This window comes from Engystomops pustulosus, chromosome 10 (genome assembly GCF_040894005.1).
Source record: "Engystomops pustulosus chromosome 10, aEngPut4.maternal, whole genome shotgun sequence".
NCBI classification, from domain to species: Eukaryota; Metazoa; Chordata; class Amphibia; order Anura; family Leptodactylidae; genus Engystomops; species Engystomops pustulosus.
Window position 1 is genome coordinate 65,722,044 of NC_092420.1, and position 27,975 is coordinate 65,750,018.

At 42.7% G+C, this 27,975-nt stretch overlaps 1 protein-coding gene across 5 annotated transcripts in view; it reads right to left on the reverse strand.

Annotated features, from left to right (window-relative positions):
* Nucleotides 1–27,975, reverse strand: part of HFM1 (helicase for meiosis 1) — a 93,072-nt gene that overhangs the window by 38,161 nt on the left and 26,936 nt on the right. For all 5 annotated transcript variants that reach the window (XM_072127510.1, XM_072127509.1, XM_072127508.1 and 2 more), the window contains exons 2-22: nt 26,978–27,052; nt 26,330–26,439; nt 20,769–21,036; nt 19,039–19,244; nt 17,561–17,605; nt 15,936–16,006; nt 15,395–15,527; nt 13,541–13,692; nt 13,025–13,102; nt 12,572–12,733; nt 12,038–12,238; nt 11,864–11,952; nt 9,855–9,898; nt 9,266–9,367; nt 8,336–8,481; nt 7,490–7,584; nt 5,776–5,909; nt 5,375–5,422; nt 4,183–4,263; nt 2,124–2,215; nt 768–874 (exon numbers count right to left, since the gene is read on the reverse strand). In XM_072127510.1, coding sequence (XP_071983611.1) covers nt 768–874; nt 2,124–2,215; nt 4,183–4,263; nt 5,375–5,422; nt 5,776–5,909; nt 7,490–7,584; nt 8,336–8,481; nt 9,266–9,367; nt 9,855–9,898; nt 11,864–11,952; nt 12,038–12,238; nt 12,572–12,733; nt 13,025–13,102; nt 13,541–13,692; nt 15,395–15,527; nt 15,936–16,006; nt 17,561–17,605; nt 19,039–19,244; nt 20,769–21,036; nt 26,330–26,439; nt 26,978–27,052 — 2,439 coding nt within the window. The remainder of the gene's footprint in view (nt 1–767; nt 875–2,123; nt 2,216–4,182; nt 4,264–5,374; nt 5,423–5,775; nt 5,910–7,489; nt 7,585–8,335; nt 8,482–9,265; nt 9,368–9,854; nt 9,899–11,863; nt 11,953–12,037; nt 12,239–12,571; nt 12,734–13,024; nt 13,103–13,540; nt 13,693–15,394; nt 15,528–15,935; nt 16,007–17,560; nt 17,606–19,038; nt 19,245–20,768; nt 21,037–26,329; nt 26,440–26,977; nt 27,053–27,975) is intronic.

Consider the following 27,975-nt stretch of genomic DNA (forward strand, 5'->3'; position numbering starts at 1 on the left):
GGACCTGAGCAAGGAAGCGACACATGCAGGATATCGGGTGCACGATCTTAGTGAATGGCGCCGGACCTCATCCTCGTCGGACAATGCACCTCGGGGATCATGACAGGACCGGGTCAGTAAATGTACTCCTTAGTGTTTGTGGTGATAAAAAACACACTTTATTGATATCCCCTTAGTTATTAGGCTGAGTATTATCTACAAAAAACAAATGTACATTTTTGGCCTCCCCTTCCCCCGTAGATGTATGTAACTAAATAACCACATGTGGTGGATATGTGTAATTATGTGTATTTAATTACTTCAACAATGTAAGTCTTGTAGTAAAACAACTGCAATATGGGCATGTGTGTAGAATGACAAGGTGAAAATAGGCAAATGGAAGTAACATATTAGTGAGGCATGTAGCAAGAAAAATAATAATAGTGCGAGTGACACAACCACAGGGAGTAAAGGAAAGAACAGAAAGGAGCGACAGTTGTATATTAGATGTACTGACAAGCATCCTAGAGACAGCAGTGATTGTAATATAATACAATGCTATGAAAAATATATGTGTAAATATATACATATATATTCGATTAAAGATGATCCATCCTAAAGATTACAATTGGTGGGGGTACAACTCCCTGCACCCCAACAGCAGATGAATGAAGAATGGAACAGAGAATAAACCAGGAAGCACAAAGCTCTGTTCTCTATCTCTCAGGTCACTGTATTAGACCAATGAATGAACTCATAACATTATTGCTGTATTTTGTTACTTGTACCTAATAGTTACTCTGTTTTTATCCTTATTCAACTGATTGAGCGCTTTCTTCTCATTGGTTCTGAGTTGGACATCAGAGAATTCTTTACAAGTAGATATCAGCGTGATCTATAAACACATCAACACTAATAACTCATCATCTTAAAGACCTGAGGTATGTACATATCATATAATAATAAATTTTGAACTGCTGTAGTCTAAGGCCACAGCAACAAAAGCAGTCATTTCAGTGGGTAACGCTCTGTGACTACTGCCCCGCAATATACAGTCACAGCAAACAGATATGATTCATGTGATTTTACATCATGTCAATTACTGCTGCAGGTTTTAACCAGGGTTTTGAATCTTTTGCAATACAAAGGTTAAAAGTTCTGGAAGACTCTCAGCCAGGGCCGGCATTAGGGGACGACAAACTGGCCATTTGCCGGGGCCCCCTGTCCTAAAGGGGACCCCTACATGTGGACTCTTGTGGACAGAGGATGTATTGCTCCTTTAATACCTATTGGTTGATTGCCCGGTTGAAGATGCTTATCTTCTATCTCCTGTCTATATATCTATCATCTATCTGTCTAGTTATCTAAGATAATGGTTTATCTAACTATTAATATATCTAGCTTTTTGACTATCTATTTATCTTTTATCTCCTATCTATTATCTATTATCTCTCTTCTACTGTGTCTATTTCTCATATATATCTATCAATCATCTATATAGCTATCTATAGATAATCTACTTTATATTTCTGCATCTATCAATCTATATACTTATAAATCTATATCCTTTTATATATATTTATCTTCTATCATCAATCTACCTATCATATATCTCCTATAAATGTTCCTACAGTCCCATATTACACATTGTCTTGCCTTAACTACAACATGTTATTACTGTGCAGGGCTAAAGGAAGCATCTTACTGAATGTGACTGTTCATAAAAATGTTTTATTTTGGGGCCCCACTTTTAGTTTTTCCCAGGGCCACAATAAAACCGTCCCTGCTCTCAGCCATGCCAGTGACTGTCCATGCCTGAACAGTCGTAGGCTATAGTGACTGTGCAGGCGCAGAGGAGGAATGCCGCGTGCTGGCCCACTCTGCCGCCTGCATGTGTGGCGTGGAGGTGGCGTTACGGGGGAAATGATCACAGTTCCTGCCAATCTGTAAAGAACTGCCATTAATTCAGGGCTTGAATACAAGAAAACTGTTGTATTAGCCCTAATAAATGTCCCCACATATATGTACTGAAGTAAAAAAGATATAGCATAAGTAGGTGAGACACATAAAGGTCACGTGGAAGATAATGGGGTTTACATTTTACCTTTACATTTTACAGAATACCATATTGCATATATGCTTACCAGGTCAGCCAGTGTTTCTTTTCCTTGAAGATTGTTGAACATTTTAGCGGTGTCAAAGGCAATATAGTACAAAGCCATGAGTTTACCGTGTTCTAAAAAAGAAAATAAGGTTCTATGAACAAAACTATCTGTTAAAACTCTTCTTTCTTCCCTGACCTTTGTCTATGGCCAAACTAATTATCTACACTGTGTTGATAAGATACAAAGGGGCACATTTACTTACCCGGTCCAGTCGCGATCCAGCGGCGCGTTCTCTGCTCTGCATTCGGGTCCGGCCGGGATTTATGAATGTAGTTCTTCCGCCGTCCACCAGGTGGCGCTGCTGCGCTGAAAGTCATCTCATCGCGCCGGAATTCACCACCTCGGACCAAGTGAAGGTAAGCGCTCCCCCAGCGACACTTTTCCGGTTTTTAAATGCGGCGGTTTTTCCGAATACGTCGGGTTTTCGTTCGGCCACGCCCCCCGATTTCCGTCGCGCGCATGCCGGCGCCGATGCGCCAGAATCCGATCGCGTGCGCCACAATCCCGGGGCAATTCAGGTACAATCGGCGCAAATCGGAAATATTCGCGTAACACGTCGGGAAAACGCGAATCGGGCCTTTAGTAAATGACCCCCAAAGTCTTCCTTGATGTTAACTTTTCCTTATCCCACCCAGGAAGTTAGCTTGTAATTAGTCAGTATTTAAGTGCCCAGTGAAACATCTTCAAAAATATTTATCTCTGTTCCAGATCTTCAGGTCTCCCTTTGCCCACAGACATACTTGGGGAAATTTCCTGAGAAATAATGACTACGGCTTTCAGCTACAATTTGTCTGCACTAGAGGTTTAGTGAGTGGTGTCTAAACATTGCATAGAATTTTGCATCCAACACACTCCAGTGAAGTCAATCCTTAGGGGGCTTCTGTTTTTTTCCAACTCTTCTGCCCCTATAAATGTTCACAGTAGGAGAAGCCCCAGTGAAGATGTGAAGATTTGCATCCCTTAGACACAAAGAGATGAATGTGATGCTGAAGCAGGGAGCTGTTGTCTCCTCATTTCACCATTGAGCCTGTGCCACTGCTGTGTCCGGCAGAGGCGAGTAGGCCCAATGTTATGATGTCATCACGCCTGCTGGCTTCATAGCCACATATACCAGCAGCAAGGAACAGAAGAGCAAAGCTTATGCATGGAAAATATTGGGATAGTAGTGAGAATGATGTTATTTTTCACTACAAAAAGGAATGAAGGGGGTGCTTAAATAAAGGGGGAATTATAATATGGGGTCTTTCAGCATCCTAAATGTTGTCTTCTGTGTTTGCTTGTTTTATGTTTTTACTTAAAGAGGACCTGTCACCTGTAAAAACGCCACTAGGAGCTGCTTACTAAAGTAAGCTCCTAGTGCTACAACAGATGCAGCAGTGTTACACTGCTAGCATTATCAGAAACCTCCGATAACGCTAACAGACACTTCTGCGATGTACAATAGAAACGCTGGACCGTGCTGTAAGTGGTCAGGCGTATTCATGAGGGGGTGGTATGAGGCGCTGCTTCTCCCCCGGACCGCCCCTCCCACTCCATAGGCTGGCGGTGACTGCCAAGCTTCATGCAGCAGTCACTGTCCCTAATCCCACCCCCTCATGGATACGCCCAACCGCTGACAGCGCGGTTCGGCGTTTCTAGTGTACATAGTAAGCAGCTCCTTGTGCCGTTTTACAGATGATAGGTACTCTTTAAATACATATATTACTTTAAAACCACTATTGACTGCCCAGAAAAAGTGTACACATGAAGGTTACAAAATGGTAGAGTTACAGACTCTAAAAGACTATTTTTAAAGTTAATATTTTCTTACAATCACAGAATACCCCAAAGAATAGACAAAGCAGTATTGACTCTCACTGATTCATCATTAGGAGTGAACTGCCCTTCAGGTAAGCTGTAGTGATATTCTTCTCAGGGAAGCGAGTACCAGGACTGTCTGTTCAAGTATCCCATGTGTAAAATAATAAAAGCATGTAATACTTGAATATTTGTAAAAAAATGTATCTTTAGTATTTATCTTTAGCTTGCATGCAGTTACCTGTAGGCTTAAAATTGATATCTTCATCCATTCTAATTAATCCAACTGAAGCTAAAGCATTCAGATTTCTCAAGCAAAGCTCTGTTATAAAGAAAATCAACAAGCAGTAGTGAGCAAAAGTATAAGGCAGGTGAAACAAATGCTAAGAATGCTTTCAAAAAAGTGATGTGTTAAAGGAGTATTCTCATCTTCATTATTTGTGACATGTCCGCATTGTTCTACATTGCTGCCTATAGGATCTCTTATAGAATTAATTGGATATGAAGAAACAGAGTATACATAGGTAGTAACACTATTTCTTGATAATATGTAACTTTTCCTTGTCTAGTGGTTCTTCCCTCTACAGTCTCTTGCCATGAATCTACATTCCCCCTGTGCTGGTGGGAGGAGACCTAAGTAAGGAGACAGGGACTGCTGGCAGGGAGCCAGGTAATGTAAAGAAACTTTTTAAAAGAATTGACTCTAGTCAGAATGCAGGCAAAAGGCATTTTTTTAAAATCAGCCTAGCATTGTGTAAAAAAATAACCTGCCTGATGACAGGTTCCCTATAAAAAGTATCTTGTGTAAAGTAAGACAAGGAATTGTAGAAGGGATGGCCTTTACAGTGGCCTGCTTTTATTATCAACAAGGGCACCCATTATTTAATCAAACGGGGTATATGGATATGTTCTCCCTTAATACATTGCTAGTAAAAAAATTCAGCATGATAAACCAGGGACACTAGACCCAGACGCCATGACTGTGGTAATCTTCTTATATTTGTTTGAAGGGGTCTGGGCGCGTTACCAGAGCCACTCCGTGCCGTAGCTTTACAGGCTGTTACACTGTGCAGGAGCAATTTCCCCCTCCCACTGTGTACTAAAAGTTCCTCTACTGAAGTGGCATTACATTAGGGTGAAGTACTGAGGGAGCAGAGGGGGAGACAGTGTAACAGCCAGTAAAGCTGAAGCATGGAGGGGCTCTAGTAATGCTCCAAAGCCCTACTGGCTCATTAATTTTAGTTAATTTTAGAAGGAAGGAGGCCATGGATAACAAACATAAGAAGATTACCACAGTCACAGTGTCTGGACCTATAGGCAAGTGTTCCTGATCATGCATTTTGATTGTAGACTTCCTGTAAAATAAAATTATATAAAGATAAAGATGTCAATAAAAATTGTAATAATAATGTGAAAAAAAATACTAAATGTACCCTGCAATTTAGCTTCGATTCCAGTTCTATCCAAACCTTGTGGGAAACCTAGGAAAATATAAAAAGTCTATAAGACAGATTTCATAATTGGAAGAAATCCTAAATTACACATTACCTAAAATAATGGTTGTCCCTGCATATCATTGTTTTATATGAGCATTTTATTACTGAATAAACTGACCAAGACTAACAGTGTCCCTGGATACCAGCAAATATTCCTGACCGTTAAATCAGATCATAAAGAACATTTTAACCTAAACAAATCAAAAATAGGTAACAGGAACAAGTCATCTGTGCTTATTACATTCATGCATATGTTTAGGGTGAAGTCATTTAATTAAATGAACATTTGAATGTTCCTAAATTGTTTCTGACAATCTGACAATGAAAACAATACATACCGTAGTGTGAAGGATTTTTCAATGCTCTGATGTACAGGAAAGTTGATCTTATCCACTCCAAGGCAATGTTAACATCAGTAATCGTGTGCAAGGTTATTTCTGCATTGAGATGTTCCACCAAATGTTTGTGCAGGCTGTGAAATATGAAATATACATAACTATACATGCTAATATTTGTGTGAATAATATAGAAGTAGAACTGAAATTTCCTAAGTAGCTTTTGTACATTAATCTTACTAAAAACATCAGAACATTTTTTTTTAAATTCAAAGGAAATCTACCAAAATCCATCATGATAAACCAGAGACACTTACTCCTAGATCCAGGAACCGTGACTGTGGTAATCTTCTTATATTTCTTATCCATTTAAAATCATTATCCATTATCCTTCTAAAATCAACTATTATAAGTATGCTAATGAGCCAGAAGGGATCTGTGGACAGTGTCCAGAGCCCCTCAGTGCTGTAGCTTCATAAGCTGATATCCTGAGCAGAGCAGGTCTCCCTGCCCCACTGCACTTCCTGCTGCTACATTACATAGGCAGAGGGAGGAGGGAGAGAGCAGAGGGAGGGTAAGACATGTTAAGCCTGTGAAGCTACAACACTGAGGGTCTCTGTTAACACCCCCAGAGCCCTTCAGACTCATTAGCATCATTTTCAAAGTTGAAAATCAAGCATAATACCAGGGGTCATCTACTCACAGGCTCTTTGCACAAGTGCTGATACAGTCTAATAGTCTGTAAAGCCAATCACAGAGGGGCTACGGAAGCCCTTGTGGCTCATTAGCTTACTATAGTCTATGAGTAACTCTCCCTGGTTTATCATTCTTGATTTTGACAGTAGATTTCCTTTAATCAAACATTTGGTTTTTCATAGAATTGGTCTTTGGATTGAATTTGGGATATAAGCCAGAAAATGTCACTTTTGGATTTTTTGTATTAGTATTTTTTGGGGGCTGCCATTACAAATGCACTTCATACACTTTCATGTACATACAAGAAAAATTACAATATCCAGTAATGCTACCATGCTTTTCCCTGTTCTGCTGATCCACACTGACTAGTGGGGAACCTAGTACTCCTGTACCCTGTGGATAATGAAAAAGGATTACCCATTTTCACATATTTTGAAGAGGAACCATGTTTTACATGTTGCCATTTTTGTCTTGCCACTAACAACTTACCTTGGGAAGAACAGATGACCACTAGTTAAAGTGAGCAGCCACTCTAATGTACAAAACTGTACAGACAAACCTCTAAAGTGGTTAAAGACAGAGGATGACTCTCAGACAACCATTTTAAAAAACAAGAAAACACCTGTAAATTCTCGCCTCCGTTCCTCTTGATCCTGGCGATGTCCAGAGCATGGAGACAAGATGTCAGGTGCTCCGGGCTGCTAATTATGTACGCCCCAGAACCATGCTGGGAGAGGGAGGTCATTTCACGTGAGGGGCATGAATTCACGCCTCTCACGTGACATCACATGGGAGCATGGGAGAGGGAGGTGCGGGGGCGTGTATAATTAGCAGCCCAGAGTGCCAGACAACTTGTGTCAAGACAAGCACCGGGATCAACATCAAGAGGAGCAGAGGTGAGTATTTTTTTGTTTTTTCACAAGCTTGATATACCTTTAAGTATTGCTGTATCTATAATGATACAGATATACAGCTGTCACACAACAAACACTGTTTAAAACAAGGAAGGAATATTTATTACCTGCTTTCGATGGTATCCACTCCATCCAGCATCTGTACATACTTCTCCTTAGTACTTAACCTTGTCATGATAACTGCTATGGCTGTTGTATCGAACTGGTAAGGGACAGATGTTGGAATATTTTATCAGGCAATATTCTTTACTACGGCATATGTGATACTATTACTACATCTGTATCTTAGTTTATATATTTTCCATTAGTCAATGTTCTGATGAGTATTCCATTATTTTCAGACCACAGCATCAATGTACTTATGACAAACCACTATTGTAGTGGTGTATAATACAGGAAGCCTTATGGAATTTTCTATACATTTATTGATTATGCATTATGTGTCTTAGACATGCTAATTATTTAAATATTTTATAACAGTCCTGGTGTACACAATTTTGGTTGCCCCTGGATATGACCGTGAATCTTCTGATTATGGTCAGATTCTTCTCATGAATAGCTTCTCTTATCTGCACACTGCAGTGCTTCGTGCCCCTCCCCCTTACTTAACAAGACCAGCTCAGACACAGGCACTTTCTGTCGGCAAGCAGCAGTGTGCAGACACTTACTCTACAAGCTACAGACATATAAGGTCTTTATCTGAGGGAGGCATATAGCAGGGCTGACTCTGTTTGTGTTATAGGTGAGTTAGCAGAGCTGAGAGTGTCATTGTGTTTTATATCCATCTCATGGATCTCATCTCTCATCTCTGATCTGTTTTATTTCTCTTTTTCTATGTGTCAGATACTAGTAGAATGTTAAGAAGCTAAATAAAAGTGTAGATAACTGCTTGGTGCACTCCTTCATGTTACACCAAGTAAAGCAGTGTATCCCCATTTTGCAAAAATACTTACCTGAGGTCGTCCAGCCCTTCCAATCATCTGCAGTATGTCTGTCTCACTGTACTCCTGAAACATTCCTGCTGCATAATGCATGGTCGATTTTATGATAACTAAATGTGCTGGAAGATTAACACCCATAGCTAAAGTGCTTGTGGTAACTAAGAAAAAAAACAATACGTGATTATGAAATTAGTTGTATTTGTAGACAAAATATATTATATTAATGAAAACTGAGAAAGATTAATCAAAACTTATCCATTATGTCTTCAGCTTCAGTCATACGATGGTGGGTCTACTAATGGGTACATTATCTTTAAGCCAAAAAAATGTGAATTTAGCCTTATTAGTGATACACACACTTTCCATCTGTTTTAAAGGAAATCTACCATCAAAATCAAGCACAATAAAACTGAAGCACTTATTGATCCAGGCACACTGACTGTTGTAATCTGCTTATATTTGTTGTTCATGGCCATTTTCCTTCTCAAATCAACTTGTAAAATTATGCTAATGAGCCAGGACTCTGGGGGTTGTTTCCTGAGCCTCTCCATGTCCCATGTCTCTCCCTGCCCCCTACTTTCTGAGTACTTCACCCCACCATCTGTGTGCTTCTGCCATGAGAATACAGCAAGAAGAGGGAGGGGAAAGTGCTAAGGGAGTAGTGGGGTGGGTAAGACAGTTTTGGTAGTCTATTTAAGAAGGAAGGACAACAAATATATACAAAACTAGGGTCTAAAAGTGACCCTGGTTTATCATGCTTGATTTTGATGGTAGACTTCCTTTAACCCCTTAGCGACGTGTGACATATCAGTAAGAAAAAGGTCCTGGTCATTAAGGGGTTAAACTCTATTGACTTATGTGTTGCACATTTCCACTGTCTACTGTAACAAAAATGCACTTTTTGGCAACATCAGATTTCTGTTGTACATACATAGTACTTACATAGTACTGGAAGATCTCCAACAGTGAATGTTGCCTCAATTATTTTCCTATCTGATACATCCATACCAGCATGGTGATAGCCCACACCGTACAGCACAAGATCTGCAAAGATATCAGCGGATGAAGCATATAGACTATTCAGTGTTCTATTACATAGTAAAGAGTTGTCTAAAGGGGCACTATTGTAGGTCTTGTCTCTGGAGTATGTACTTCAGGTGCTTAGGCCTTAAATCAGTGGTTCTCAACCTGTGGCTCGCGACCCCGGCGAGGGTCGAACGTCCAAAACACAGGGGTCGCCTAACTTAATCGGAGCCCTGATTTTATTGCGTTTTGGGCACAAATACAATATTCTTGTACATGAGGAACTGTATTGCGGGGTCACAGCATTAGAAAGGTTGAGAACCACTGCCTTAAATAAAGGAAATATGACCCGATTTTAAAGAAAATGGTGAGTGGTCACTTTTTCTTTTCTACTTGCGATGTCTGCATGGAAATTTTAGACTATTCAGTATACTCATACCTAGTATACTAGGTAATAGATTGATGCAACAGACTGACAACCTCAAAGGCATTACAATTAGGAACGTACCCCTTAGTTTTGCATCTTTGACACCATTAGCAGCCTTCAGAAGCCTGGCAAAATTACAAGCACAAAAGATTAGTTAAACAAATGGTGAAACACACAGAACAGGTTGAAATCTTAACTATGTAAAGTCTCCATTTCCTTATTTGTATTATGGACTTCTCTTGAGAACAAAGTACAGTTTGGTGTGTAGTATACGTGGCAATTATTTATATGTTATGCTCCGTGCACATTGCCTTAGTGTCCTACTTTTGTCATACATCCTGGAAAAATCTCTTGCTCTATATGTTGTTGTATCCACAGTGTTCAGTTTCCCTGCTTGAAGAGGACCTGTCACCTCTAAAAACTGCACTTAAGTAAGCAGCTCCTAGTGCAGTGGTGGCAAACCTATGGCACGCGTGCCAGAGAGGGCACGCAGAGCCCTCACTGCTGGCACGCGCCCCATCCTCCCAACCACTGCCAGGTGCGGACAACCACTGTCCACACCTGGTTGTCATGGCTGCTAGCAGTATCGGAGCTGCGCTCCGATACTGCTAACAGCCATGACAGTGCAGGGCGCCGACACTGCCTCCTCTGTCACTCCGATCACAGCAGCGCACAGGACGGTAAGCGTCCCAGCGCTAGCAGCGAAATGATGTGGGAACCTTACTCCGTGTGTGCTGCAGTGATCAGCCGGAGGAACGAGTCTGAGGTGAGTGTATTTATTTATTTTTTTACTTCGGCGCTTCCAGATATAGATAGGAAGGCTGATTTCCTGCCCGCTCCCGCACCTCCCATAAAACTCCGCCCGCAACCGGGCCGAAAGTCAGTGCACAAACTGCGCCACAAGCACTACCACAAGCACCCCCCCCCCCCGCGCCCGAACCCCAGCCTGTTCTGCCCGCTATCGCAATTCAACCCCCCCCCCGCAAGAACTCCGGCCGCTCTCACTACCGCCCCCCCCCCCGCTCAACTCCGGTCACTGCCCCCCCCCCCCCATCACCCTCTCCCCTGAAACTCATGCCTCATAACCAAACTGCCCAGAACTCCAGATGCTGCATCCCCCCCCTGGAACAACAGACACCTGAGCAAGAGTAAGTAACATATGTATTTTTATGTATGTATTTATGTATATGCATATTATATTATAAATTTATATGTGCATTTATATATACCTGTGTGAGGGCTTATATTTTGCGTAACATATTTTACTTGTCATTTATTATTCCATGTCGTGTACTGGGAAGCTGTAGATTTTAATACTTTTGCTGCTCCAAATCATTTGTCTCCTTTATTCTTTGGTTCGGTCCTATCGCAGTGATTTGTAGGTTTTATTGTGTTTTAATGCTTTTTCTATAATTAAAACAGTGTACGAAAAAGAAAATAGTTTCGCCATCTTGTGACGCTAATAACTTTAGTGCACGGAGCTGGGGAGGGGTGATTTTTTTGCTTAATGAGCCGTTGTTTTCATTGCTACCATTTTGAGGACTGCGTGACCTTTTGATAACTTTTTATTACTCTTTTATGTGATGTAAAATGGTGTAAAAGTGGCGTTTCAGTGTGTATAGGACTGCTGGAATCTGAGCTCAGACAGTCCTGTGTAAATTGATTCTAAACTAAACCGTCAGTTTTCTGGTTAAATTGCCGTACTGGCACTTTGCGATAAGTCATTAGGTTTTGGGTTGCAGTTTGGGCACTCGGTCTCTAAAAGGTTCGCCATCACTGTCCTAGTGCTACAGCACATGTGCTACAGCATATGCTATGTGTATACAGCATATATGTGTTACACTGCTAGCGTTATCGGAAAACTCTGATAACGCTAACAAACACTGCAGAGTGGTACAATTGTTTTTTGAGCAAAACCACTCAGTTTAGGTATTAAACAAGATATGTTTCTGCATCAGTGTAGCTACAGCATTCTCAAGGTGTTTGGTTCATAAAGCACAAAAACAAATGGTAGATTTCCTTTTATGAGGTCTCAAAATTTTAACTTTTTTTTCCAATAAAAAAGCATTTAAAAATATTTTAATTCAAACCTGTTTTTATGCTCAAAACTCAAGGTAAAATTTGCATCCTTTGCAAGCACACAAGCTGCCTGTTGAACCCCTTTCCTTGTGGAACAAAACTATGAGAAAAAATTGATCACATTGATCATAAGGTATGCTAAAAAATATGAGTACATCTGAAATACATGACAGGTTTATGCTTACAATAAGTGTTGGCTTCCTTTCTGCATAGGTCTGTATAACACCAGCAATTTTATAGTTAAGGCTTAGGTCAAATTTGTATTCGGTTTGATTCATGCTGCTGGGAAATCCCAGCACTACTTTTCGGAGTTTCACTGGCCGATGAGATTCGTCCATTTTCATACATATGGCGGGATACTTTCCATCTGAAAGCCACTCAGCAATCTAAAATGCAAAGCAGGTATATAGTTTCTGCTCATAGTTATTTTTCTGTAGTACAACATCTAATCCCTATATTTCTTCTAAGGCTACATTCACACTGACGTGTGACGTAGCACGGCAGGCACACATTGGCGCCCGGGAGAGGAGGAGGTGGTGAGCGCTGCTCACCCCCGCCCCTCTCCATAGCGATATATGGCGCACTGCACCACATTGTGGGGAAAGATAGGACATGTCCTATCTTTCTCCTGGCTATGGTACGGTGCTGCACCGTACATATCCCGTACAGCGCCGTGCTTAATATTTAATTGTTGGAAATTTATGGTGAATAAGACATACATCATCAGCATTAGGAATAGTTGCAGAAACTGCCACAAAACGCATGGGAAGAAAATCTTCAGTATTTGTTGCTGTGCGAGATAGCGAGGCCTGCATTGTTTTCATTCTGCTGACTACAACTTCAAGAGTTGCTCCACGGCTTTCATCTTTCACTGTGTGCACCTATACCAAGAGGAACACATGATTAAGATCACATACATCTACTTTACAGTGAATAATAATTGCTCTCTGGCTTACTATGAAAAATAGATTTTAAAAGCATAGCTATGAAGCCTTTGCTATGAAGTCATCAGCTCTTCGACATGGTGAATGTGCCCTGTGGCTCACATACAGTGTAACCATTGGTTTCAATCATTGTATTTGCCCTCCTGGGAAGTGAGTTGTTTCTCTATTTTAATAAAAAGAAAACTACCCCCTGGGTTTCTTTTTCAAATGTTGAACAAAGATAATTACCTCATCGATAAGAAAGAGACGTACAAGTTGAACCAAGGTATTGTCCCTCCATTTTCTGGTGGTACTATCCCATTTTTCCTAAATGACATAAAGAAATGACTTACATCTTATTAAGATACAGAAAACATCTAGATACAATGAACCTACAAAAAATAATTCTAGGAGATGTTTAATATGCAATACTAAAGCCATCCTTACACTTTAAATGTCTGTCGGATGAGCTCTTGGCCATGGCCAGCTGCTAGGGGCATCCTCCTGGCCAATCATAACCATGGTTAGTTGTTAGGGGTGTTCATTTGCCGGATTGTATGGCATCCGACCCGGCATTATGTCAGGGTCAGGTTGCTGAACCTGCATGCCAAACCTAAACTTGAACGTTGGCTCATCCTCTTCCTTTGCCTGACTTTAGCCTTCCCAGGAGGCCCAAAATCTCCTTCTGATTGTAACACATCTGACAACCTTATTGCTCAACTAATGATTGATTTAATTCTATTGTTAGATCACAAGTTTACTCACAGGTGTTGTCATGATAATGTGGGCATGCTGAATCTCAAATAGGTCTTCCACGTCGGTGTCTCCTGTCAGCTCCTTGCAGAGTAGTCCGATGGGTTCAAACTTAGCTTTCCAGTCTTCAAATCTTTGGCCACATAAAGCTTTTATAGGAGCCACTTAAATTAAACACAAAATGTGCGGGCTGCTCATACTACTAATACTCTAATACTGTTAAAGACTTGCTAAAGGTACTTTATTTAAAGGGAACCTGTCACCAGGGACCTCATTTTTCACTAAAGACAGGTTGTAAAAGCCCATGACACCTGCAGTGCAAATATGTCTTTCTGCCTTTTCTAAGCATTTGCATTACAGTATAATTGTGTGTTATAACTTACTCTTGCATCCTGACAAAATCCTGGGGTAGTCAAAGGGACTGGACTTTGGTTTGCATGCATTTCAAAAAACAACAAGTTTGAGCTGCAGGCTACCTCCATGTTTGTGCTCCTGTACAGCTTGTCCCTTCCCACGGATGTCATGTCACCAGGCTGTGACCTCTGAGAAGAAGCAGGAGGTGGAGGTAGACATGAGCACAAAGGTGGGGGCCAAGCTTTGAGGAGTGGGTAACACAGACAAGCCACATGTTGTTTTTTAAATGCGTCCAGCCCCTGTGACTACCCCAGGATTTTGTCAGGGAGCAAGGTAAATTATAACACACAATTATATTGTAATGCAAATGCTTAGAAAAGGCAGAAAGGCAGATTTGCACTGCTGGTGTGATAAGCTTCTGGAAACTGTCTTTAGTGAAAATGAGGTCCCTGGTGACAGGTTCCCTTTAAAAATGTAAAGACATTTTTGGCCACCTTTACTAGACACAGAAACAGACACTTCCATGACAGGGCCACCTGCACTGTGGTTGGACAGCAGATACAATGTAGATAGGACTATCTGTTGTAATGTAGTGTAGCAGCACACTAACACCACTGCACTAATCTGATTGGTTACTGATATCTTATTCACTGGATAGGTCATTAGAAGACAAAAAAAACCTGCAATTACTTCTGAAATTACAATTAAATAAAAACTTGTATTTTTTATGAAATGTTTTTTTTTTAGACCTTTATGCTGTGGCATCCTATACATAGGAGAGGGAGCAGGATGAGACATAATCTCCTGATCTAGTTCCTCCTGTTCAGCAGAGCTCAAACATGTAAACAAAGAAACATGGAGAGTCGGGCACACAGTGCAAAAGTAGGTAGCAGGACTGCTTAATCACTTGATGAACATTCAGGGATTATCCACAAGGCAGTAAAGGCATATGGGCACTAGGTTATTACTGAGAAGAGGGACCAATGACAGGTGACAATCCTTATATAATGTTGATGATCTGATAATACAGCATGTTTCATTACCAAAGGCATTACAGTACAGTATAATAGTGAAGAATCAGTCATCACCTTTGCAGGTATCTAAGAGGAAGAAGCTGCTTGTCATCAACATTAAATATAAGATTGATTATAATTAATACATATAATTAGTGCAGAAAATCTGCTGCAGATTACAGTAGCTTTAAAATCGATGTGATTTCAAAGCTAACCATGTACACATTGTGGAATAATTCTGCATGGAAACTTATATCAGCTGCCAAATTTCTACTGTGGATTTCGTCTTTCAGTGGAGAGAAGAAATTATATGTGTTATCCAACGTTACACAAACTCCAGGGCAGCTTCCTCTCTATAGGAAAAGCAACTGCCTGTCCAAAATGAATAACATTCCTGCAAAATACTTTTTCACTTTCCTTAAAAGTATAATACTCTGCCAAGCATGTGAACCTAAACTAATAGAGTAACAGCTTCCAGTTGCACTATAACCATACTCACTGTATACGATTTTAACACTGGTCCAAGGGGCAGGCGTTATCATCAGTAATCGGACAACAGCGATCTCAAATAACACTGTCTTTCCAGATCCAGTTGGGGCACACATGACAAAGTTTTTATCTGAATACAAAAGCTAGAAAAACACAGTAATAATAGGCCACAGCAATGTTATACAGCATGCAACGCTTTATGCGAGATAAACTTACACGTTGGCAAGTTATTTGTACTGTGATCCCAATAACAGATAAAAAGCTTCACTGCAAATTTTCGGCTTTTTACAACATCCAAATATGTCATTTGTTTAAAATAAAATTCCATTTCAAATCTAAACTTATTTAAGTTTAGTAAATTTCTAAGGCGATTGTAACCAACCAAGGGTTTTATTTTTAGTTCTTCATTTTTTTTCTTCAATTTCTTCTAGATATAAATCTCTAGTTTGTATGGACTTTACAGTTACAGTTTATAATATATATATATATATATATATATATATATACATATATATATAGTAATAATAAGTCTAGGAAAGACTAATACTTACATCATCCAAAGCTTTTGACTGTATATAATTAAAATAAGGAAATTCCTTGAAGATATTCTGAAATTGTTTAGCTTTAATGTTAAGAAACACCACATTCAACTCATTAACCTCAGTAAGTTATTAACACTTAAAGTTGTAGTCCAGATATAAATGACCTCAAAATAATTTTAAGGTGGAAAATGGATTGTATGCATAGATTTAAAGAGAGTCTACCAGCAGCTTAATCCACACAAGCTGCAGCCAGTGTTAGAGATCTGTGTAACCATACCTCTTTGGGGGTCATTTACTAAGGGCCCGATTCGCGTTTTCCCGACGTGTTACCCGAATATTTCCGATTTGCGCCGATTGTACCTGAATTGCCCCGGGTTTTTGGCGCACGCGATCGGATTGTGGCGCATCGGCGCCGGCATGCGCGCGACGGAAATCGGGGGGCGTGGCCGAACGAAAACCCGACGTATTCGGAAAAACCGCCGCATTTAAAAACCGAAAAAGTGTCGCTCGGGAAGCGCTTACCTCCACCTGGTCCGAGGTGGTGCATTCCGGCGCGTTGAGATGATTTTCAGCGCAGCAGCGCCACCTGGTGGACGGCAGAGGAACTACCTTCACAAATCCCGGCCGGACCCGAATCCTGTGCAGAGAATGCGCCGCTGGATCGCGAACGGACCGGGTAAGTAAATGTGCCCCTTTGTGTCTGAGGAGCAGCAGAGCTGTGCAAAATGCATTTATATTCCAAGATTGTAGCTGGATTCAAAGCTATGGTTTGTGAAATATTTTCAATATAATACTGCACAGCTTCTCCTTGTTGTTGTAGCAGCTTCTGTTTGAATACTACAGCAGTTACTGAGAGGGGAAGAGCTGTGTAACCAAATATGATATATAAATGGAATATAAATGCATTCTACAATCTTGCAACCCCAAGACTGTCAATCAGTGTCATACTGTCCATCCAGAGTAGCAGAAAATCCACCGGTGGGCCAGGGATTTAATCCATTACTAAACCAAAACATCCAGGATATGACAACTCAATTTGGAAACTAGTTTGGTCTTTTTCTTATGGTTAATGGCAGATGGGCCAGCAGAGTAATATTATCTGATGGGTCCAGGAAAAGCCTAGTCCAACACTTGTCAATCATTGTGTGTGGGGGAATGGTAATGAGGACTCTTTGGCCACATTAGACCAAAACAAGTAATAATAATATATGCCAGTAACAATACTTTCATGAGAAACCATCTGAATGCTATATATCAGTGATGGCTAACCTATGGCACTGGTGCCAGAGGTGGCACTCAGAGCCCTTTCTGTTGGCACTCAGGCCATCACCAGAGATGACTCCAGGTATCTTCCTGCAGTCCCAGACAGCCCAGGACTTGCTGTGCACAGAGCTATTTTAAAGTGACAGCGCTACCTGGGACTTTTTTCTGCTTTATTGGTGTCCTCAGGTGCTGGTATCAATGACATCTGTGACAGAGAAGGGAGTATAAACCACAAATTAAATTTCTGTGTTGGCACTTTGCGATAAATAAGCGGGTCTTTGCTGTAGTTTGGGCACTCGGCCTCTAAAACGTTTGCCATCACTGCTATATATGAACAAGCACAGGCAGGAAAAGTTTCAAGGAAAGGATACGAATCTCAGAGACAGGCTTCAGGATCCCATATGGAGTTTGGGCTACTAATGGTACAAAGGTTACAATACAATATTGTTATAACGCTACTACAATTCAAATTAACCATATTTATAGCTGAAAGAAGAGGTTATCATACACTAAATAAAAAGATACTTATCCATGTTTTTCTTACTGATCTGACATGAAATCAGAATAAACCTTTCCCAATTTAGGTAAATTAAGATCAAAATTAAAATAAAAAAGGGGGCATTGTAAATTGCTCTTTTCTTTAGCCCCTCCACTCATATGCCCCCTTTCATGCATAGGACCCCTGATTTATGCTCCCTTTCTAGAAGTCCACTACCTACCCTCCTTTTGGCTGTGAAAATAAAATCAGTGTCACGGGTGGTCCCGCGATCCCCGTCACGGATCGCGGGCTCACCCGTGCCGTCGGTCCCCCGCCAGCACACCGCAAGCGCTACTCACGGGTCCCGGCTCCTGCCCCTCCGGCGTCGGCTCCGTCCGCAGCTTCCTCGTCCCATTCGGCTGTGCGCGCGCGTCCCCGACAGCTAGGGCGCGCGCGCGGCAAGTTCTGTAAATTTAAAGGGCCAGCGCGCCACTAATTGGCGCTGGCCTTTTCCCTTTAATTATTTAACCCTGCCTCTTCCTGTTACCCTTGCCGGATCTTTGTGCCTTGCGCCCTAGAGAAAGCTGTATTTTGATGCCTTGTGCTGTTCTTGAGATTTCCTGTTGTGACCCCAGTTCCGTTTCTGACTACGCTCCTTTGCCGCCTGTCCTGACCTGTTGCTACGACTCTGACTACGAACCTGTGCTGCCCGTCCTGACCTCCTGCCTGACCCCGACTACGAGATTGCCTGCCGATTCTGTACCTCGACCTTGGCTGCCACTGCGGACAAGTCACGCCTGTGGAACGACCTGGTGGTACCACGCCGCAGCAAGTCCAACCCGCTTTGCGGCGGGCTCTGGTGAAAACCGGGTGCCACTTAGACTCCGGTCCCAGGTAGTGGCTTGTGCCATCGTCCGCAGTGGTTCAGAGGATCCACAACCTCTAAGCCTGACAATCAGAAACTCGCCTTTCTTTGCTCCCTGAAGCAGCGTTCCTCTTCTCCTCTCTGTGGCAGCTGTGTGTGGCCCTGAAGTCAGCAGGCCCGGTCAGGGCCGCAGTTTTAAAGGGTTTCTCAGATTAGTCAGATTAGTGGGGTTCCCCACTGATAGTGAGAACAAGGGACTGAAAGCCCCCTCAGTATTCCAATAAACCATTGACAACTCATTCTAATTTTCTATTTCAAAATTAGTCTTTAAAGTTATTTCCCCTTACAACAAGTGCACAATTCAAAATGCATGAACTTTATCCATCCGAAAAGGGTATTGCTCTACATAATTACATTGAACCCTAAAAAGTGAATACCTTACAGTAAACAGGTTTTAAATGTTATAATTTTTCTGAATTTATTAAAAAATACTAAAAATCCAGTACCTTTCCCATGCAGCAGTTTTAAAGGTGTAGGATGAGACATGTTCCCAAGACCTTCATTAGCTTCGGAGCTGTCATTAGAGCTACAGGTTATTTCTTGAGAATAGGGATTGTCATAGTCGGGTTTTTGTGGTACCTCTGAAAACATTGTATCATTTTCAAGGATATGTCTGTTTCCAAAAGTGAAGGGATCATGTTGTTTAAACAAGCTGTGGGAAGAAAATGTACACCTGAGTAACCAAACGGACTGCAACACCCTTTCAAGACTCATAACCTCAAATTAAATAAACTTTTAAAAATTAGTAGGCAGCCAAGGGCTTGAGTCCCTGGACTGTCTGTACCCAAAACAGGTGATAGCATATTTCTGTGAATATATGTTTATACTTTTAAATGTGAAAAATCTTGCTAAAAAGTGCCTGCGTCTTATAGTCCGAAGCCCTGGAGGATCCAACACTGCCAGACCCTCCCGATTGCTGTCCTGGAGATCAGGTGAAGCACTGCCAGGGGATGAGGCCAGCAAAGAAGTTGTGACTGGGACTAGGTTTGAAGAAGAGTGTGAGTATGCTGTTGTAGGTATTGGTGTGTGTATAGAAGGGATGAGTGTATTCCCGTTGTACTGTTTATCATAGCAGTCATAAGTGTGTATAGAAGTGCTGAGTGTATTTGTGTCTGTGTATAGCAATGCTGAGGGTGTTTGTGTATAGCTATGCTCAGTGCGTTTGAGTGTGTGTATAGCAATGCTGAGTGTGTGTACAGCAATGCTCAGTGTGTAGTGTATAGCAATGCTGAGTGTGTGTGTTTGTATAGCAATGCTGAGTGTGTGTGTGTGTGTATAGCAATGCTGAGTGTGTCTGTGTGTGTATAGCAATGCTGAGTGTGTTTCTGCTTAGCAATGCTGAGTGTGTGTGTATAGCAATGATGAGTGTGTTTGTGGGTGTGTATAGCAATGCTGAGTGTGTGTATAGCAATGATGAGTGTGTTTGTGGGTGTGTATAGCAATGCTGAGTGTGTGTATAGCAATGATGAGTGTGTTTGTGTGTGTGTGTATAGAAATGCTGAGTGTGTTTGTGTGTGTATAGCAATACTGAGTGTGTTTGTTTGTGTATAGCAATACTGAGTATGTTTGTGTGTATATCAATGCTGAGTGTGTTTGTGTGTGTATAGCAATGCTGTGTGTGTTTGTGTGTGTATAACAATGCTGAGTGTGTCTGTGTAAAGCAATGCTGAGTGTGTTTGAATAAAGCAATTCTGAATATGTTTGTGTGTGTGTATAGCAATGCTGAGTGTGTTTGTGTATAGCAAAGCTGAATGTGTGTGTATAGCAATACTGAGTATGTTTGTGTGTGTATATCAATGCTGAGTGTGTTTGTGTGTGTATAGCAATGCTGTGTGCTTGTGTGTGTATAACAATGCTGAGTGTGTCTGTGTAAAGCAATGCTGAGTGTGTTTGAATAAAGCAATTCTGAATATGTTTGTGTGTGTATAGCAATGCTGAGTGTGTTTGTGTATAGCAAAGCTGAATGTGTGTATAGCAATGCTGAGTGTGTTTGTGTATAGCAATGTTGATTGTGTGTTTGTGTGTATAGCTGTGATCAGTGTGTTTGCGTGAGCACAGCAGTGCTGAGTATATCCCTGTTTTAGTGAATGTATGTAGTAGAGCTGTTTGTGAATAAATGAAACAAATATCTGTTAATAAAACACAATTCATCCTTGCAATAACAACAAAAGCCTACCTTTTTCTAAACATGCTTGAATTTCCTTGGGATTGTGGAAGATTCTGTTTGCAATAGTAGGAATCTCTGCTTTCATCACCATTATCACCAAATGAAAAATAGGGATATGATAATAAACTATCCTGACTACATGTATTTCTGGTGTTTTCTGTCACTGTTGTGCTACAATTAATATCATGCCGAGAAGAAGACATCACTGGATGGGTGACTGCTGATGCTTTTGCCTTTGATAGAGGATTTATAAATGTTTTCAGTTTTCTAACCATACCTTTTTGAAAAAGAAAATAATTACAAGAAATAATATTAATAATCTAATAAGTAGCTACCTAGAATTTTATAGAAAAAAATCTAACTTAAATGGTCACTAACTAAATTCATCAAGTATTGGAAGTAAAAGGGAGTACAACAAGGTGTGTAGCACATCTTTTTTTCTCCTTAAATATCTTCTTTTATTATTTTTCTTTTCTAAAACATACGGTATATCACCATGCAATACAAACCATAGTGCAACATTCTCATTTGACACTTTCTCCACTTACTTATCCTCCTCCCTCCTAATCTGTTTTTCACACTGGAATCTCCGATGAATTCCATCTTGATACTAAGATTGATACATAGGGGGACATTTATCATACGCCGGCATATAATCCGCTACTTATTCGCAGGCCCCGCCACTGCTTATTCGCTTCAGCCTCTTGATGTATCGGGCAGGCTGCCGTGCACTGCATATGATAGGCCCGCCACTGCTTATTCGCCTCCGCCTCTTCATGTATCGGGCAGGCTGCTGTGCACTGCATATGATAGGCCCGCCACTGCTTATTCGCTTCCGCCTCTTGATGTATCGGGCAGGCTGCCGTGCACTGCATATGATAGGCCCGCCACTGCTTATTCGCTTCAGCCTCTTGATGTATCGGGCAGGCTGCCGTGCACTGCATATGATAGGCCCGCCACTGCTTATTCGCTTCAGCCTCTTGATGTATCAGGCAGGCTGCCGTGCACTGCATATGATAGGCCCCGCCACTGCTTATTCGCTTCAGCCTCTTGATGTATCGGGCAGGCTGCCGTGCACTGCATATGATAGGCCCGCCACTGCTTATTCGCTTCAGCCTCTTGATGTATCGGGCAGGCTGCTGTGCACTGCATATGATAGGCCCGCCACTGCTTATTCGCTTCAGCCTCTTGATGTATCGGGCAGGCTGCCGTGCACTGCATATGATAGGCCCGCCACTGCTTATTCGCTTCAGCCTCTTGATGTATCAGGGAGGCTGCCGTGCACTGCATATGATAGGCCCGCCACTGCTTATTCGCTTCAGCCTCTTGATGTATCGGGCAGGCTGCCGTGCACTGCATATGATAGGCCCGCCACTGCTTATTCGCTTCAGCCTCTTGATGTATCGGGCAGGCTGCCATGCACTGCATATGATAAGCCCGCCACTGCTTATTCGCTTCAGCCTCTTGATGTATCGGGCAGGCTGCCGTGCACTGCATATGATAGGCCCGCCACTGCTTATTCGCTTCAGCCTCTTGATGTATCGGGCAGGCTGCCGTGCACTGCATATGATAGGCCCGCCACTGCTTATTCGCTTCAGCCTCTTGATGTATCGGGCAGGCTGCCGTGCACTGCATATGATAGGCCCGCCACTGCTTATTCGCTTCCGCCTCTTGATGTATCAGGCAGGCTGCCGTGCACTGCATATGATAGGCCCGCCACTGCTTATTCGCTTCAGCCTCTTGATGTATCGGGCAGGCTGCCGTGCACTGCATATGATAGGCCCGCCACTGCTTATTCGCTTCAGCCTCTTGATGTATCGGGCAGGCTGCTGTGCACTGCATATGATAGGCCCGCCACTGCTTATTCGCTTCAGCCTCTTGATGTATCGGGCAGGCTGCCGTGCACTGCATATGATAGGCCCGCCACTGCTTATTCGCTTCAGCCTCTTGATGTATCAGGGAGGCTGCCGTGCACTGCATTTGATAGGCCCGGCACTGCTTATTCGCTTCAGCCTCTTGATGTATCGGGCAGGCTGCCGTGCACTGCATATGATAGGCCCGCCACTGCTTATTCGCTTCAGCCTCTTGATGTATCGGGCAGGCTGCCATGCACTGCATATGATAAGCCCGCCACTGCTTATTCGCTTCAGCCTCTTGATGTATCGGGCAGGCTGCCGTGCACTGCATATGATAGGCCCGCCACTGCTTATTCGCTTCAGCCTCTTGATGTATCGGGCAGGCTGCCGTGCACTGCATATGATAGGCCCGCCACTGCTTATTCGCTTCAGCCTCTTGATGTATCGGGCAGGCTGCCGTGCACTGCATATGATAGGCCCGCCACTGCTTATTCGCTTCCGCCTCTTGATGTATCAGGCAGGCTGCCGTGCACTGCATATGATAGGCCCGCCACTGCTTATTCGCTTCAGCCTCTTGATGTATCGGGCAGGCTGCCGTGCACTGCATATGATAGGCCCGCCACTGCTTAATCACTTCAGCCTCTTGATGTATCAGGCAGGCTGCCGTGCACTGCATATGATAGGCCCCGCCACTGCTTATTCGCTTCAGCCTCTTGATGTATCAGGCAGGCTGCCGTGCACTGCACATGATAGGCCCGCCACTGCTTATTCGCTTCAGCCTCTTGATGTATCGGGCAGGCTGCTGTGCACTGCATATGATAGGCCCGCCACTGCTTATTCGCTTCAGCCTCTTGATGTATCGGGCAGGCTGCTGTGCACTGCATATGATAGGCCCGCCACTGCTTATTCGCTTCAGCCTCTTGATGTATCGGGCAGGCTGCCGTGCACTGCATATGATAAGCCCGCCACTGCTTATTCGCTTCAGCCTCTTGATGTATCGGGCAGGCTGCCGTGCACTGCATATGATAGGCCCGCCACTGCTTATTCGCTTCAGCCTCTTGATGTATCAGGCAGGCTGCCGTGCACTGCATATGATAGGCCCCGCCACTGCTTATTCGCTTCAGCCTCTTGATGTATCGGGCAGGCTGCCGTGCACTGCATATGATAGGCCCGCCACTGCTTATTCGCTTCAGCCTCTTGATGTATCGGGCAGGCTGCCGTGCACTGCATATGATAGGCCCGCCACTGCTTATTCGCTTCAGCCTCTTGATGTATCAGGGAGGCTGCCGTGCACTGCATATGATAGGCCCGCCACTGCTTATTCGCTTCAGCCTCTTGATGTATCGGGCAGGCTGCCGTGCACTGCATATGATAGGCCCGCCACTGCTTATTCGCTTCAGCCTCTTGATGTATCGGGCAGGCTGTTGTGCACTGCATATGATAGGCCCGCCACTGCTTATTCGCTTCAGCCTCTTGATGTATCGGGCAGGCTGCCGTGCACTGCATATGATAGGCTCGCCACTGCTTATTCGCTTCCGCCTCTTGATGTATCGGGCAGGCTGCCGTGCACTGCATATGATAGGCCCGCCACTGCTTATTCGCTTCCGCCTCTTGATGTATCGGGCAGGCTGCCGTGCACTGCATATGATAGGCCCGCCACTGCTTATTCGCTTCCGCCTCTTGATTTATTGGGCAGAGCAGTCGTAGAAATAAATGCCGCCAGCGACGTTTTACATGTGAAGCAGTAAACGCCCCACACCGGGCCACCCTGCCCTCCGTTCGGTCGGCCGTGCCCCAGCTTCACGCCCCACTGGCAATAAGCAATGCTAGCAATAAGCAACTGACATGGCGCAGAGGTCCTGATAAATATGCTCCATAGTCACTTATGTGTCAGATTACAAAGAAAATCTGTGAGTACTGGAGGTGGAACGAGTCAGTCATAGCAGCTGATAAAAGGAGCCAGCAGAAGCAGGTGTCCATTATTTAGGGATAGCGTAAAGGATACATGCCTTGGGCCAAGGCATTTGCTTCTGCAGTGAAACGCTAATAAGATCGGGCTGAGGCACAGCCCCCCGCTAGCACTGTGCAACACGGCGTGTGGCCGCACCCCTAGCACTTCAGCTCCTTCCATTATTTTAATGGTATTCTCTAGACCAGTGGTGGCAAAACTATGGCACGGGTGCCAGAGGCGGCACTCAGAGCCCTTTCTGTGGGCACCCGGGCCATTGCCCCAGCACACCTGACAGGACTCAAAGAATCTTCCTGCAGTTCCAAGCAACTTAATAGATGCTGCTTTCAGTCATATATTAAAATAATACGTACTTGGGACTGTAGGAAGAGGGAGAATGTGTAGACAGGGCCGAATTATCTTTGGAGGATCATCTGCTGGCCCCACAATTCTCTGAGTACACTGGAAAGAAGCTAAAATTATACAAATTTTCCATCTTGTCCTCAGGAGGCCAACATGATCAAACGTTATTGAGGAACAGGGAACAATAAGTTACTGCTTATTTTGGTTGGCACCTCGCAATTAATAAAAGGGGTTTTGGGTTAAAGTTTGGGCACCCGCCCGCTAAAAGGTTCGCCATCACTGCTCTAGACTGAGAGAAACAATGCAAATACTTACAGTAATAGTAAAGTGGAATCCAACTGGCTCTGCATATAAAGAAGAAATACCAAACCACCTGGTGGATGGGCACTGCCAAATTTCACATACAATATGAGGGGAGATCTACCATCAATATCTGTCATGATAAACCAAGAACACTAACTCAGATCCAGGCACCATGACTGTGGTAATCTTCTTATATTTGTTATCCATGGTCTCCTTCCTTCTAAAATCAACTTTTGTAATTATGCTAATGAGCCTGAAGAGCTATAACTTCACAGGCTGTTACAATGAGCAGAGCAGGTCTCCCCTCTCCCTGTTAGATTAAACAGGCAGAGGGAGAAGGGAGAGCGCAGGGGGTTGGATGAGACACGTTCTGCTTATTATAACAGGCTGTGAATCTGCAGCACTGAGGGTACTCCCCAAGAGCCCTTTTGGCTCATTACCATAATATTAAAAGTTGATTTTTAGAAAGAAGGAGGTCTTGGATAACAAATATAAGAAGATTACCACAGTCAGGGTGCCTGGATCTATGAGTAAGTGCCCTGGTTTTTCATGCTTGATTTTGATGGTAGATTTTCTTTAAGTACTGCTGGGCCTTTCATTGCACCCTGTAAAACAGAAGTGCCACATCACAGTTTGACTGGCCAGGTTGATCCACAGAATTATTTCAGCCCTTTTATTTTTTTCTTCTGCAGATAGCTTACTGACAGAGTACATATAATTAGTTCATGGTACTTGAAATTAATATATGAAATTATGCTTGAGAATGTCTTGATTGAATAGACGAAACGTCGCATCATGAAGGTGGAATAAATACACATTTACGGAGTGCTGCTTCAGTATTTTTTCTTTCTTGGATACGAGGGTACCTAGTGGACCCTGCTGTGAAGACCTGCACACGAGTTTTCCTCTCCCCAACACGGTGCTGCTCCTTATTTCTCTTTTTTTTGATCTATATGAAATTATATATGTTTCAAAGTTTTGTCAGTCTCATGAGAAATTCTGAATGTTAGCATCTATTTTCAGTAGCCCCCCTTTCCCTTCCCAACACCAATTTTCAATGCAATTTTTAGCTGTTTCAAAATGGCTTCACTGTATGTTACCTGATGACTGACTGTTCCCTATTTCTTTTGGAAGCTCTTGACTTAGTGGGATATCATCGATACGAGGGGATGAAGCATGGAGCCAATCTTTTATGCCATCTTTGTCCAAACTGTTATTAAATAAAACATTGTGTACAGTGAAGAATCCGTTCTATTGATACAATGTAAAGACATACATCTACAGTTACTTGGAAGAACAAAACAATGAAATAAACTCACTATGTTTCTACAATAGATTGTGTGTTGTTGTGTCTGTAGAAATTTTTACTTTCACACCAAATTCACCCTTAAAACCTATGTGGATGGAGTAAACTCTCAGCATATAGTTTTTCTGCTGATGTTAATACCAGAGGACACCTGGAGGTCTACAGTGAGTCAGCAGTAAGTGACCCCACGCTGTGACCTTGCTGTGGTCGGACACGTTGTGGCTGAGTTGTTGCGGTTTCCACTTTTCAATAAACAGCTGCCAATAAAATGCCTTTAAGAGGCATAAATATGACCTGATATACCGGCACCTATCAGATGATTATGCAAATTTAGAACAAATTACCGCATATTGCTAAACTTTTACAGATTTATAAAACTGAAAAACCAATTTAACCTTGAAATCTTTGCTGTGCAATTTTGAAGTACAAAACATTTACTTACAATTTTTGTTGGGAAGGTCCACTATAAAACAAGTCATCCAGAGACAGATCAAAGTCTTCCATGGTGAAACTGCAACTACAAAAATATATGATAACGTATAGCTTTTTATACTGTACAATATACTGGTAGTGTCATCTATGCTCAGTCGCCTATAGGAATAGGTGAAAATAAAAGGGGTCTGTTTAGCAGGGAGGGACATGATTAAAAGGGACTGTCACCAGCTTTTACACCACTAGCAGCAGCCTCGAGTAGGGTATGTAACATACCCTCTTTTAAAGGGGTTTTCCAACAGAGCAACTTTCTGATCCGTGGGTTCTCAGGGATGGGATTCCCATGGATCATCAGAACTGGGGGTCTGATGTTCTCTGTCACACCCATCTTCAGCTCCCCAAAATTACCAGAGCAGTACTCAGCAATTTACGTCAGCTCCATAGAGATGAACGGAGCAGCTCAAACATGTGAGACCGGCTGCTCTGTCATCTCGGAACCCAGAACCCCGCTTTTGATATTGGGACCCCAAAATATCAGACTGAGACTTCCGGGGTCTGCTGTCCTGGAGGAGCCATAAAGATAAATGGAGTGAAGCATACACTTTTCCTGCACTACATTTATTTCTCAGTGACCTCTAGTGTAGCTTGTTTGGAGTGTTACCAGTGCCTCTTTGTGCTGTTGCTTCACAGGTTGTTACAATGTCTCCCCCTGCTCCCTCAACACTGATGGAGCAGGGGGTAGAAGAGTAACTGGTAACGCCCCATAGCCCTTCAGACAACTCATTAGCATAATTATAAAAGTGGATTTTAGAAGAAAAGAGGCCACGGATAACCAAATTTAAGAAGATTACCACAGGCATGGTGCCTGTATCTATGAGTAAGTGTCCCTACACATCATGATGTATTTTGATTGTAGATTTCCTTTAAGACAATAGTTTTCTTATTTTGTTTGCAACAACTACAACGTTACAGTGTCAATGTGCAAAAAGAGCAGTGAAACATCAAGAA